Genomic DNA, 15,293 nt, shown 5'->3' with positions numbered 1-15,293 from the left:
GAGCTAAGTTATTAAGATAATTTGGGATACTCTCCACTATCTTCTTTAAATTTTATGTGACATTTATTTTGTCAGAGTCATCAGGTGAAAAAAGCAGAGAATGGAAAAAATTATTGTATCAGGAATATTAACAGACTAAACATCACATGATGCCACAACTTTAATTAATCTACTAAAAAAATAAAGGTTCAAACCAGAAAACAAAAACCCAGGGCCTTGCATGTGGTAGGCACTTAGTGTCTGTTGAATTATGTTTTTATGGGCATCTGGAAAGCTATGGATATCATATATTTGTATGGCTTTGGACAAGTTACTTAAAAAACCTGTCTCAGTTTCTTGATTTGTAATATAAAGGAAGTAGATAAGATGGCCTTATCTCTCAAATCTCTTCTAGTTCTAGATCCTACAATCTTACAATGTATATGCTATAAAAATCATTTCTTTATGGAACATTTTTAGTCACCTCAGTGATATTCTTCCTCTGAATTGTACATTCTATCCTTGGAATACAATATTCTAAAAGGTTCTAAATTCTAAGAAACTACTATATGGAAATCTATTTAGAATTCTAGAAAGCTGATCCTATCTACACTTCAGGTTTTTATATTCTCAAGCCATCCTTTTAGAAAGAATACTTTTTTGGGAGGCATCTTTGTCTGGAATCACGGTAGGCATAGAAGAAAAGAAGTAGCTACTCTCTGTTCAGAACCTCTTTTGAAAAGGCAAAGGGCCTTTGATGTACTAAAGGCCAAATGTCTGAAGAAGGTGGCTATAAAAGAGCTTCATAAAATATGGAGAAAGAGTACATGTGAAAATGCTGAAGCCTACTATGCAGAACACAGACAGGTATACAGATGTGGAATTTACCCAGCGAGAATGGCAAGAAAAGCTGGCAACTACTACACACTTGGTGAACCTAAGGAAGCTTTCTCAGGTCAGAATTAAGAGATACCAATGGTGTTAGCCCTAAGGCCTGTAAAATACTGTAGCTTCTTCATTGTCGAGAGGCTTTCCATGGCACTTTAGTTAAGCTCGACAAGGCTTAACATGCTTAGAATTGTGGAACCACACAATTCATGGGATTACCAAATCTGAAGTCTGTAAATGACTTGATGTACAAACATAGTTATGTTTCAAAAGATCAAGAAAAAGAGGATTGCCCTGACTGATAATGTCCCTACTGCAAAATCTCTCAGTAAATACAGAATTATCTTCATGGCAGACTTGATCCATGAAAGCTATACTGTTGGCAAGCAGTTCAAAGTTTCCCACAGCCCCTCAAATCATCTTCTCTATGTGGGGAATGAAGAAAAAAACTGCAAAATGTTCCTTAAGTCATCATTCACCAAAAACTAAAAATTTTTTAAAAGGTATGATTTACTATTCAATGTTATCTGGCATTTTTACACATGCACAAGAAATTTGAGAAATTGACTTTAAAATTCTGGATATTTTTCATATTCTTCCTGTTTTTGTCCACATTAAAAGAGATCTATTAGAATTTCTATAATAGCTCTCTATATATGTAGTTATCATTTTATGACCTTGTGGCATGCCATAGCCATTTACATATACATCACCGAAATCTGAACAGGCTTTATGCATCATAAGATTAAATTTCAAGGGTAAGTCCTCAGGCTGTGAAACAGGTAAGACTGCAAGCTACAATGGAATTATGAGGTGCTACCAACTAGTAACCTGTGTCACATAGCCCAAAGGTTTCTTTGCTTCATGTATGAACAAAAGGCTTTACAGTGGTGAGGCAACTGCTGGCATCCCCACGAGTATGTAAAAATCATCAAGTGAGGGGGATCCTCAGCTTTCTCAGACTTGATGAGTCCTTCACCCCATGTAAGCTGAGCCAGGCACTGTTTTAATAATATATTTGTGGTGAGAAGGGAGATCAGGGAAAGTTGGCACTCAACAGAACAAAATCAGAAGTAAACCATCCAACATATATTCTTGTCCTGTGCTTGACAATTCTATTCTTACAAGCTAAATAAATCTTCTTTTATAAATCCTTGTTTGTGTCAGGTCAGTCATTCACATTATTTGAACACGGGTTGAGGAAGGCTGCAGACAACTCTTCTAAGATGAAGTCAAGGTGCCAATCTAAACAAATGTTCCATGAAGTATTAAAATATTTTCTGAGATTAGAAGGCAAATGAACTGCTTTTGTCAGCTTTATAACATTAACAGCAGATGTCACAACTTCAAAATCATATTAAACTGCTTTCTGTAAATATATTGGGGTCTTACTGCATTGCAGCTAGTAGGTTATCTGTACTGTGGAATCACGTTTACGGTAAGATTTTCTCATATGAAGATCCTTCTAGCACCTCTAGTAACCAAAACCTGTTAGGTATTATATTTAAATTCATCTACAGTAACTGGTTTTATAGCAAGGCTCCTGTATATAAAATTTGAGGGAAAAACAAATTATGTAAAGGCTTCCAAGTAAACTCTAAATCTCTAAGTGATGTTTTCAGTTCTGCATTAGAAGCTTTAATAAGGCTGGGGTGAGGTGTTTACTAAAACACTGGGAACCCAATTTATTCATTGATAGTCAAACAATGAATCATACAGTCTTAGAGCTGAAACTGAAAGATCATTCATTTCAATTAAACTAGCATTTCCTAAGCACACATACATAGCACTTGGCTTGCCAGTGAGGATACAAAGACAAAAATGAAAAAGGATCTGCCCTCAAAGTGCTTACATTCTACTGGGGAATACAATAGTTAGATAATAAACAGGCAATACAAAAAAACAGAAAAGTGACTTTAAAGTAATACCAGGGAAGAGAATGCCAGCAATCTGGGAGATCAAACTGAGCTTCAAAGGAAGCGAGGATGTCCAAGGAAAAGAGTGGAGAGGGAAGGGCACTGAAGGAACTGAAGACAATGAACAGAGGCAAAGACATAAGAAATAGCATGTTGTGTGATGCAGGATAATAAATAGGCCAAGTTTGACTGAAATGTAGAGTTCATGAGAACTGCTCTTTTGAAATAATTCAGGAAAGACAGGTAGGAGTCAGATTATGAAGTGCTGTAAATGCTAAACAGAAGAGTTTTATTTTATCCTAAAAAAAGGATAGGAAGCCACTCGAGCTTCCTGTTGATAGAGTCGCATGGCCAGACGTGTGCTTTAAGAACATCAATTTAGTAGCCACGTGAGGAGGGCTTGGGAGAAGGGAGAGGCAGGAAGCAGAGAGACTGGTAGGCAACCAAAATAGATCAGGCTAGAAATGATCAGGGCCCGAACCAGGCTAGTATAAGGTCTATATTGGCTGAGAGAAGGGAGAGGTGCTGTGGAGGTAGACTCAACAAGACTTGGCAACTGATAGCTATGGATTCTGTGATTCACTTTGGTTTACAGTTTCTATGTGGATAAGCTTCTTAGAATTTTGAAGCTGCAAATGCTGTCTTTCCTAACTCTGGGGAAGGTTAATGAACTGATATTGCTTACTAAAAATATACAAGCACACACATTTTTCTATATCACTCTTAATCACTCATTAAGAGCTTTCTGACCTTGTTAGGACCTTTATGTAAATGGGTTACTGCTCCTCTGCTCTAAAATCTGGGTTGTCATTCACAATTTAAAATCCCAAGAGAAAAAGCATAAGCATGTCCATAATGCCTTTAGTTCTCACTTGAGAGAATAATCTAAATGATAAAAATTTAAAACCAACAAGTTAAATTTGCTATTATCTAAAATGTATACAAATAACCACACTGCAAAGAACTACCATTTTCATGGGTTAAACTGTTACATATGATGACATTAAAGCTGGAGTTTTCAGAAAATTTCATTTTTAAAATGTACCTTTTCTATTACAGTTTCAAGCATTATGTTTTCCTTAATCAGTTTCTAGCTGTTCTAATTAATTTCACACTTGCTAACCATGCGTGAATGGTGCTTGGGAAGGGAAAAAAAAAACAACTCAGCCAATCACATTTAGCTGTATTTTGGGAAAATAAGATTGAATGTTGGTACAAATATGACAAAAGCCTTAAAACCTACAGTATATTTGCATATTAGGAATTTGAGAAAATTTGACGAGTAGGCTATCAATTATCAAAAGGTACATAAACTTTTTTGGAAAATTCTAATTCAAGATGTCAAAATTTCACTAGACATTCCAAATTTTTAGTCAATTCATTAATACCTCCCAAATGGTTTAATAATTTTAACAAAGAATAATAAAAAAAAGTTTACAGAAATGTGAAGTTACTTACAAGCTGCTCAGATTTCACACCATATAATTGTATAGTCTTTGCCACATTTCTGGACACGGCTAAAGTGAGGTTTGAATCAACTGCAGCCACATTAAGTTCACTGGAAAACACAGGTTACCATTATTAATTAAAAACAATTTAAATAATTCATAATCTAGTTTACCAACATGGTGGAAAGCAGCAACTCAACCTATACACTGTAAGCAGAACTGTTACTTTTACAATTTCACTGATCTTTACCAGAAATTGTATGCCTTGTTGCATTTCTAAATTCCACATTTAGCAAGTATCTGGAGACAGATTTCTTAATGACCAGTCATTCATTAATAAAGGCAAGTCATGTGTGGTTCCATGGCTATGATTAAGAGAGTAAATTGTATACAAATTCTAAAGTGGCACTATTTTTTAAAACCGTTAAGTGCAATTACAGGCAATGCAAATCACAGACATCTGCAGGAAAGGGACAGCACTTGAATGGAAATGGTGACCTTGGGAGACCATAAGCTAAAAATACAAATTTCAAATGATTCAAAAAGATACTGAGTTGCAGTGGAAAAATTTCAAATTCATATTTTTCATATACACTAGTCTTTTGAATAGAAATCAAAAACTGAAATATGAATGCAATTTTGAATTAGTTTAAATTGGATTTAATGTAAAAATTTTACTTCATGTACACATACTAAACTTTAAAATCTGAGATTAATTGGAAAATTTGTTTTAATTCCCAGAAAAATGATTTACTTGAAACAAATATAATAAAGTCTAGTGCCTACAGAAAGAGCACTTCAAGCTAAATACCTGTAAGAAAAGTAGACAGGGTCTTTCAAGCACCAGAAATGAACAATAATGAGAGTTTAAAATCATTTAGAGAGGATACAAAGAGTTGTTCAAAGTTAGTGTACAGTTAATGGGGAAGAAACACTAATAGATTCAGCAATGTGTCCTTGTAGATGTTTAAATTTAATTTCAAACCGTACAGATCAGAAAGTCTGACGCATTTCTCCTGTATTCTCTGAAAGTCAAGTTTTAACTTGGTTAACAGAACTCTATAGAGAATACAGGACTACAAACGTGCATTGGACACTCGAGGGCTTACTGACAAGCCAGGAGATGGCACTTCTGCAGTCTGTGACAAGGTGGAAAATTGCAACCCATTTGATACTGTCCACTAGAGGTTATGAGTTTTCATTATAACATGGAGTTTGACTCACCACAAAAACAAACACCTATAATGCCATGAAGAAGAGAATAATAGACTGATAAAATAATAACAAAATGTAGCGCTAGAAGGGACTTTAGGGTCAACAATTTAAAGATGAAAACGTTGAGGCCCAGAGATATAAGCAAAGAGTATACGGATAGTCGTATAGCAGGCAAGAGCTGGACTTGAACTTGGGTCTTATGAGGGCAAGTCTGCTGCTCTTTCCACCCTACTAAACTTTCTCAATTTGCTTATTTATATTCAAAAGTTCCTTTCATTACACCCTCCAACAAGTAGTACCCTAGACAAGTGCTTACTTTGTATAGCTCAAAGTACTCTGGGTTAAGCACATACATAATATGTAGAAGGCAGAATACATACCAAGGAAAAATAATTAAACACTGAATTGAATGGTTGTTAAGGTCATGGTGGTGGTGGTGGTGGTAGTAGTAGTAGTAGTAGTAGTAGTAGTAGTAGTAGTAGTAGTAGTAGTGGTGGTGGTGGTGGTGGTGGTGGTGGTGGTGGTGGGGATCAAATTGAATCTAGGATTATCACACTCATATCACAGTTAAAGAGATTATAGAGCTGCTTTGACTAAATTTATAGTCATGATCAGGAAAGTCAAGACAGTAAGGAGTAGGAGGAGACTTAGGATCTAGACTGCCTGTCCAGGGATTTTGGCTTCTATATCACACCTCTGGATCTCTTTTCTCCTGTCCTTTCTCTTTATTACGTTACATAAATCCCACATGCAACGTTATAGCACCTTAAGTTATCTCCCCATAGTTATTTTGCCTTCTTCAGGATGCTAGCTGCAAATTTATAGTATTGCTCTTTCAACAAGCTGTTAATTACCACAGTGGCTGTGACAGACTCAAAAGCAATCTCATCTGGATAATGGCTAAGCTATGATATTTGCAAGAGGGCCCCTCTTCTGTTTTCAGGCATTCAAGAAACACGTCACTTGCAATTCACTTCCTATTGGGGGCTGTGGTGGCTGTCATGCTTTCTTGAAGAATTGAAAACAAAAGAAGAATCTAAAAGAGCTTCGTTAAATTCATACTTATACCACAAATGCCCTCTATAATCCTTGGTAAAATCACATTAACCTCTATATTGTATGTCTTAATTTACAAAATCATTTCACAAAATTAAATGGGGAGCATAGATAATTGTAAGTAACATTAGGGATTTATTATGCTGTATAGAATTAAGTTGACTGTGTTTTTTCAGCAAAAGCACGATAAGTAAGGTAGGATACATTTAGAGTATGTTAAAATAGCTTTTCTCAATTGAGGTCTTACTTAACTGTAATGCTAATTCCTTGAATAGCTGGGATTAAACATTTATTGCTAATAATCTTCATTTATGAACTGATGATTTAGAAAAGAGAAAATTATAACTTAGTTTTTAGTTTCCATTTCTGAATACCATATACTATTTTTGAACATGCACTTACCTGGCTATGGTTTTAATGATGCTGTCAAGTTCATCAGGAGAAGGTGGATTTCGGCCACCCGGGGGAAAGACCAGATTGATGGGATCAAAGAGTCGAGATAATGACTTTGAAAGGTAAGCTGCTTCATATGGTTGCAACGAGTCTTTTAAAGCCTTTTCTGGACTATAGATAGAAAAATTGCGAAAAATGCATTTTAATTTTACAATGTTAAAAGATATTATTAATCCTGATTAGTTTGATTACTTCTTTCCCACTGATTCCTCAATTATTGGACACTAAAATTACAATGGTATGCTTACTATCAAGAAGACAATCTTGATGTGTTAGGATAATGTATAAATGTGAACATCAATCTCTTATCAAAACATCTAATTAAAAACACCACATGTAGGCAAATTTAATTACGTGTGCGATCTATAAATGTCATGTACCATACATCAAATATATGTATAATATTAAATCAGCCAATCGAAACTTAAAGGACAGTATAACAAAAACTCATTAATTTAAGAACCAATTCCAACAGACTTGAGGCTAAACTTGACCTTTTTTTTAAGCAAATGTTTACTGATAAAGATGATATATTAAGACTATAAATAAGAGTATAGGGAAATGTTCAAATACTTAAAAAAAACAAACTGCCATAACTAGTTACATGGCAACTTTGACTATCCAAAACACAGCTGATAATCAGGGAATAAACACTTTTTCTCCTAGAGGAAGAAAGCCTGAGTAGGCAAGCAAATATCACAAAGTTCATGCACTATAAAAGCTCTGCAGGAGGATCCTTTAGATATCCATTTGGAGCTTATTTACTGATATTTCGCACACAATTCTAACAAGCTAGGTTAATCTAATTCCCCAAACTACATAAGCAGTGAAGGGTAACAGTTGATTAGCAAAGAAGAGGAAAAAAACACTACAAAAAGTAGACAAGAGACTCCCAAAAGTAGAAATATGATATGTGGGCAGACCTATTATATACCTGTGAATCTCTGAGGTCGTGATTGAATTTTTTTTTGTGATTTTACCAGTATAAGAACTCCCAATGAGGAGTTTCCTTTAACAACACAAATTGCCACCTTCTTCGAAACTTCTAATCTTAGAGAGTTGACTGAGCCCATTGAGAAGTCAGGTTATCTAGCTATTCAACCAGTACTGTCAAAGATGGCATCTGAACCCAAGTCTTCTGGACTCTAAGGCGGGTTCTCTGTCCACTACAGTGTACTTACTCTCAATGTATTATAGCACAGTTATGACAGAGGAATGGGTAACTGAAGAATAGGGGAAATCCTGAGATGATCTAAGAATAGTATATACAGCTACATTTAACTAGGACAATTAGGTTCGGTCCTGTCTAGAGGTATTACTATTATTAATAACATCTTGTTGCTCCATCATTTTTTAGTCATAGCTGACTCTTTGTGACCCCATTTGGGGTTTTCTTAGCAAAGATGCTGGAGCAGTTTGCCATTTCCTTCTCCAGCTCATTTTACTGATGAGGAAACAGAGGCAAACAGGGCTAAGTGACTTGTCGAGGGTCACACAAACTAGTAAGTGTCTGAGGCCAGATCTGAACTCAGGAAGATGAGCCTTCCTGACTCTAGGACTGGCACTCCATCTGCTGCACCACCGAGCTGTCCTGATGAATAACTACTGACATTAATACAAACTTTGTCTACAAAGTGATTTACATTCATTATACTTCATATAATTCTCACTCCAGCTCTGTGGTAGAGATATTATCATCTCTCTTTTCACAGGTAACTCAAGTGAGGCGTAGGCAGGTTAAGTGAGGCACCAATGGTCTCACAGATAACATGTTCTGGAGGTGGGATATGAGCCAAGACTTCTCCTGACTTCAAGTCTAGCGCTCTTTTTATTATATCCTTGTAACCCAGAAGATACTGTTGATTTTCTATTAGAGTTCACTACCATGTCTCTTCAAAGTTACCAATAATCTCTTAACTACCAAACCATGGCCTTTTCCCAATCCTCATTCTTGATCTATCTGCAGCATTTAACATCGTCAATCGCTCTTTTCTTTTTGCTATTCTCTCTAGGTTTTCATGATACTACCCTTTCCGGTTCTCCTTTTCCTACCTGACTACTTCTAAAATTCCTTTGTTATATCTTCATCTACGTCATCTCCACTAATCATGGGCGTCCCAAAGAGTTGTCCTAGGTCCTCTACTATTCTCCCTCTATACTATTTCACCTGGCAGTCTCACAGATTACCAGAGAACAAATAATCATCTCTATGCTGGTGATTCTCAAATTTACTTATCTAGACCCACTCTCTCTGCTCACCTCAAGTCTTGTATAACCAAATGCCTACTAGACATCACAAACTGGATGTCCTGTTGAAATCTCAAACTCAACATGCCCAAAACTGAACTCATTATGTTTCCCTCTAAACCCTCCCACCTTCCAAACTTCCCTATAACTTCCAAGGGCACTCATCTTCCTAGTATCCCAGACTGGCAACCTAGGGTATCATACTTGATGCACTATCTCTCACCCTCCAATTTGTGGCCAAAGCCTGCATCTTTGTAAGATGTCTTGAATATGCCCCCTTTTCTCCTCTGACACTGCCACCACTCTGATGCAGGCCCTCAGCACCTCAGCTATGGGCTACTACAGTAGCCTGTTGGTCTGCTGACCAAAAGTCTGTCCCCACTCCAACTCATCCTTAATTCAGCTACTAAGGTGATTTTCCTAAAGCATAGGTCCAATCATGTCACCTCCCAAATCCTCAGTTTGGCATTCAAAATCCTTCATAATGTAGCTCCCTCCTACCTTTCCAGTCTTCTGACACCTTTTACCACACCATGTATTGTTTGATCCAATGACACTGGCCTCCTTGCTGTTCCATTGCCTGACTCTGGGCATTTTCCCTGGTGATCCCCCATGCCTGGAAGGTTCTCTCTCTTCATCTCTACCTCTTGGCTTCACTGGCTTCCTTCAAGTGCCATCTAAAATCCTACCTTCTACAGGAAGTATTTCCCCATACTTTTTAGTTCTCGTGCCTCTCTCTGTAAATTATTTCCTATTTATCCTGTATACAGCTTGTTTCTACACAGTTGTTTGTGTGAGGTCTCCTCCGTTAGACTGTGAGCTACTCAAGATCAGGAGCTCTCTTCTGCCTTTTTTTGATAACCCCAGTGTACAATATAGCACAGTGCCTGAAATACTGTAGGTGCTTAATAAATAATTTGGCCTAGCATGCAAAGACCCGGGAAGTAACCCTTTTATATTTCTTAATTAAATTAAATACAAAAATATTTATTGTATATTAAACACTATACTAAGTACTGGGTCAAATAAGATATGGTATTGTCCTCATGGTCTAGAGAGGGAACTATGACACACGGTACTACAGTATCTAAGTATACAAGATAGATATCTTAGCTTTCAAAAAAATATCATCTAATTACACCAAAATAGCAACTGTAAGGAGAATAATCCCCTGTACTTCTGGTGTCAGTTCTGCCTTTATCCACTGTGATATTATTTCAGTAGATTTTAATGAATGCCAGGCTTGATAATCTAAGTTCGAGATTTGGATCTCATAAGTTAAAACAGATTTTGCAGCAGTTTGAAAATGGCTTTTTCGCACCCAGGTTTTCTTTGGTCAGGTTTTCTCTGTTCTAGGTCCCCCCCTTCTTTCTGCCTAGAACCTATACCCTACTCCTCTTCTGAAATCTTATGTGCAAGACACTTCCAACCCCATTAATTGCCATCTCCATGCCTGTGATATCAGAAGTGGGAATGAACGAATGAAAAAAAGGCCTTCATTAAGTGCTTACTACATGCAGAGCACTGTGTTAAGCCCTGGGGATACAAATAGAAAAGGAAGACATTGCCTGCTATCAAGGAGCTTCCCTTCTGATGAAGGAGACAAGAGCTATAGAAGGTTTCAGTGCTAAGTCAGATGGAAAGGTCTGATGGATCTTGGGCACACCATCGAAGCAGACGGCAATGCCTTTTCTTTAACATCATCTCCACTAATAAAATCATATCAGATTCTGATGATGACCCATTTGATAGTGTCATGAACTTTAAGAGTTTTCTTTTCTGGGTCTTCAATAACTGTGACTATACCATCTGTAGGTGTTCAAGACCAACCTCCACTGGTATTGCTTCCCAGGATAATGGCTACATGCACTGGTCTGGAAGTACTGTTATTTCAAAGGCTCTTAGGTTCAGGATCCTAAGCTTTCTTCACTGGGTTCTCAAGGTAGATGGTGGTCAATATAGTTGTACTGGCTTAATTTGCCTGGCACATATAGCCTCCTGTTTCTCCCTGGGGTGTCTTGCTGCTTCGGTGAGGTTGGCTTGCCTGTCCCATGGGAAACCAGTAAGATACGACTACTAGGGACACCACAACTCACTTCAAAACTCTGAGCCCTTGCCTGAATCTTGGAGCAGACTTACAGTTTGGGTCACTAGTCAGAGCCTGCTTGAATTGAGAACAGGGTCAGGAAGGTATCTTTCAATGGATCAATGTGGTAAAACGGAGAGAAACTAGGATTTGGAGTCAGAGGAGCTGGGTTTAAATATTGCCTCTGCCCCTTACTAGCTGTGTGATCTGTGGGTTAGTCAGTTAAACTCTATGGAATCTCAGTTTATTCATCTATAAAGAAAGGGGATTGGATAAGGTGACCACTAAGGTCCCTTGGAGATTCCCTAAATCTTTCTAGCTCTAAATCCTTTTCTAGATCTATGATGCTCTGAGGCCAAAATGTCCCTCTTCCACTAGCTGATTATGGATATTTTCTGCCCCATTTCAACCTTGTTGTATGCTTATCTTTCTAGAGACTGTGAACTGGAGGTATTCTTGTACCCATTCCCTGTGCTCCTTGGTCTATCAAGTTAAGCCCACCAGCCCTTCCTATTGCTTTAATCATATATTAACCTTTCCAGCTCTTCTGTGGAAGTTTCTGAGTCCCCTAAGGCAACTGCAACAGAGTAGTACAAACACATGCCACACACACAAATGCAGCGTATTAAAATGAATAATCATCTTTTATAAACTGTTGAGAACAGCATATTCACACAAACTCTGAAAATGATCTGCCTCAACAGAATTAACAGACCAATTAAATATACATACTCATAATCCTGCTTTTTCTGCATGAATATGTCCTGCATGTCATCTTCTATCTGCTGTAGGTCAATGTAGAGGTCTGTGGTTCCGCTTGAATTAAAATTACCTTGAATATTTTGACTATATTGTTGAAGACGCTTCCATAAGTCATTATAAAGACGCAATAACTTAGGATATTCACCTTCAAATGCTTGCTTCAAAAACATAGAAGCTGCAAAACAAAACAACAAACCATTAAATGCATTCTTTCTCTCTTCTCTCTCTCCCAGACCTCCCCAACCCATTATTAATTGACAAGTACATTTTTTGCTATATCAATGTCAGTTCTTCTAGAAGCCATTAGTTCAGAAAGAGGTTAAAATTATCATCCATAACAAATTTTGAGGACTGTTTAACACATCTATTACCATTTTCCTCCCACCATTTTTATGGATGCTCGAAAAGTTGGCTATAAAGTGCTAAGAGCCTTGCCAAAGGATATATGATTTAAATCTTGAGACATTTTGGCAATTCATTATTCGTATCACTTTTATTTACAAAATGTACTAAAAAAATACTCCAAGGACAAGAACAATTGTTAAAACACCATGCTATAGAAATGCTTCAAAATAAGAGCAGTTCTACTAGGAGTGGCTTACTCAAGGTTGGAAATTCTACTTCTTCCTATTCTATCACCTGAAATGAGGTTTAAGGACTTTTCTCCTAAATTCTAGAAATATTTGGTGAACGTAATATGGTAAAAATAGATTAAAATATTTGTATATAAAAATAAATGAAAGGGCATTAAAATATAATTTAACTGTGGGGCATTCCCTATGTCATTCGAGTCAGTGAAAGGAACGCTGGACAGGGTAGGAGAAGAATTGGGTCCTACTTCTGGTTGTAGAGCCCTAAGTGAGACACTTAAAGTTCTGAACCTTTTCCTTCATCCATAAGATGGGGGCAATAATACTTACCCTATCTAGACAGAATTATAGAATCTTAGGAGTCATCTAGTCTAAGTAGCAATTTTCTTCACAATACTCTGGACAAGTGGTAATCTAGTCTATGCTTAAATACTTTCACTTACAGAAAATTCACTACCTCATAAGGAAGAAGGTAACGTAATTGTGGTTTTCCGTGATTCTCAGCTACATCAAAATATAAGGTATTACAAATGGTAATGAATTGGCACATTATGGGCATAACTAGGCTGCAGCATATTACCAGTTATACAATGATACAAAAAGTATAAAGGATATTTAAAAATATAGGACTCAGAAAGGAGCTAGTGTGGTCATTTGGCAAGAGCAATAGAAGCATAGCTCAAGTAATACACTGGTTTCCAGAAGACTGTCAGCACAGTGGATCAATACTTTATAGTAGATTTATGGGAGGATTGGGATAATAATTACACAAGATGAAAAAGTGTACATAGATTGAACGTTGCATTGTTAGAGTAATTATCCAGACCAATGAGATAATGGACCAATTATAGCATAATGACTGACAGATCTGATGACAAATTCAGTAATTCAAAACTTACCTCAATTACTGGGCTAATATATGTGTGTATCTATCTATCTATCTATCTATCTATCTATCTATCTATCTATCTATCTATATATATGTTTGTATGTATGTATATGTACTTATCCCACTGCTTGGAACATAGTAGATACTCAATAAATTCTAGTTGACTAGTATAGCATGTTTTCAGTGCTTCTGTTATTTTATAGGTGATTTTCTCCAGTATTGTCAGGTAAATGCCAAGTAATTCTCTTGAAATACAGTATAAGTCAGTTCAAGTTGCTACTTGTTGAATAAATGCATGAATGCTACTTAAGAATTCTGCAAGGTTAACAGCTACTTATAAAATTTGGTTGTACTCTCAAATTTTCAAAAGCTTTTCTTGGGAAAATTTTAAAACGTTTAATTTAAAAAAAAAACATTGTAGATAGCTTGAAAAGCATTTATAAAGAGTACACTGACAAACTCACACTGAAGAAACAATCATAATGAAAAGAAAAATGATACTTCCAAATTCCAAATCCTTAGAGCAGCAGTGCTTATTTATCTGTCCTTATGTCCAGGTTTAGAAAAGCAAAGAAATGAGCACTCTGGCTACAAGCTTCTGAATGCAATAACACACGTGAGCCGTTTTGCAAACCTTAAGGCAACATATAAATGGTAATGATCATTATTATTTAGTAGCTGCAATTGAGCAAAAGTAACTGAAAGATATAGAAATAAAATTTTAAATAATCAGCACCCATAAATAATTAAGAATACAGACTTTCTTAAAGTATACTTTTAAATGTTTATGGTGTTAGTGGAGCATTTTTTTCTTCTGAGTGACCTGAATCATTATGCACTAGATTTTTAGATTAATAGGTGCTTAACCAATGCTTGCTTGCTCGACTAATAAATACACAACATAAAGTTCTACTAGGCATAAACATCTGATATCCCAAAGGATATTTCCCAAAAGTAAAATGTATTCACTACACATTTTCTGCCAAAATATTTCTTCTTCTTATAGTTAGGCAATCTGTTGTACTGCCTGATACTTTTAGCATTTAAATGTTTGCATGTCCCTAGAGTTGTATGCACTATGTTATCCCTTGGGGCTGTTATATGCTATTAAAAACAACAAATGTTTACAAGCTATTTTTGAGAACTCCTGAAGGAAATTACTAATAAAATTACACCACCAAGACAAAGAGGTTACTTGAATGTGAAGTGACAAACAATAACAATAACAGCTGGCATTTATATAGTGCTTACTATGTGCCCAGTACTCTGCTAAACACTTTACAAATATTATCTCACTTGATCCTCACAATAACCTCAGGAGGCAAGTCCTATTATTATCCCCATTTACAGGTGAGGAAACTGAGACAAACAGGGTAAGTGACTTGCCCAAGGTCACACAGATATTAAATGGCTGAGGCTGGATTTGAACTTAGGACTTCCTAACTCTGGGACCAGTACCCTACTGAGCCACACGGATGCCTATAAGTGAAGGTTTCTTTTAACTATAGTTATATTGCAGTTTCAAAAACTTTTCTAACTATATTTCATCACTTCAAGGTTCTTTGGTTTTCATGGTGTGAGTACTACTTTCTTTGCCCTTTGATAACTTAGTCATATGTTCTTTGAAAATTTCTATGACTGAAAAATTCACATCCTGTGAACAACCTGAGCTTCTGTCTATAGGAGGTGTAAATTCTTTCACTTATATCAAAGAATAATGGATGAAGGACTTACTAGTTCCAGCACTCACTGGTGCTATCAGAG

General features: G+C 36.5%; 1 protein-coding gene across 1 annotated transcript in view; it reads right to left on the bottom strand.

Moving 5' to 3' along the window:
- COG5 (component of oligomeric golgi complex 5) overlaps window positions 1-15,293 on the bottom strand; it is a 368,496-nt gene that overhangs the window by 79,721 nt on the left and 273,482 nt on the right. The window contains exons 12-14 of the mRNA XM_036761810.1: window positions 12,021-12,225; window positions 6,905-7,066; window positions 4,242-4,341 (exon numbers count right to left, since the gene is read on the bottom strand). Coding sequence (XP_036617705.1) covers window positions 4,242-4,341; window positions 6,905-7,066; window positions 12,021-12,225 — 467 coding nt within the window. The remainder of the gene's footprint in view (window positions 1-4,241; window positions 4,342-6,904; window positions 7,067-12,020; window positions 12,226-15,293) is intronic.

The sequence above is a fragment of the Trichosurus vulpecula genome, chromosome 5 (assembly GCF_011100635.1).
Source record: "Trichosurus vulpecula isolate mTriVul1 chromosome 5, mTriVul1.pri, whole genome shotgun sequence".
NCBI lineage: Eukaryota > Metazoa > Chordata > Mammalia > Diprotodontia > Phalangeridae > Trichosurus > Trichosurus vulpecula.
This window is presented reverse-complemented; position numbering and strand designations above follow the sequence as displayed.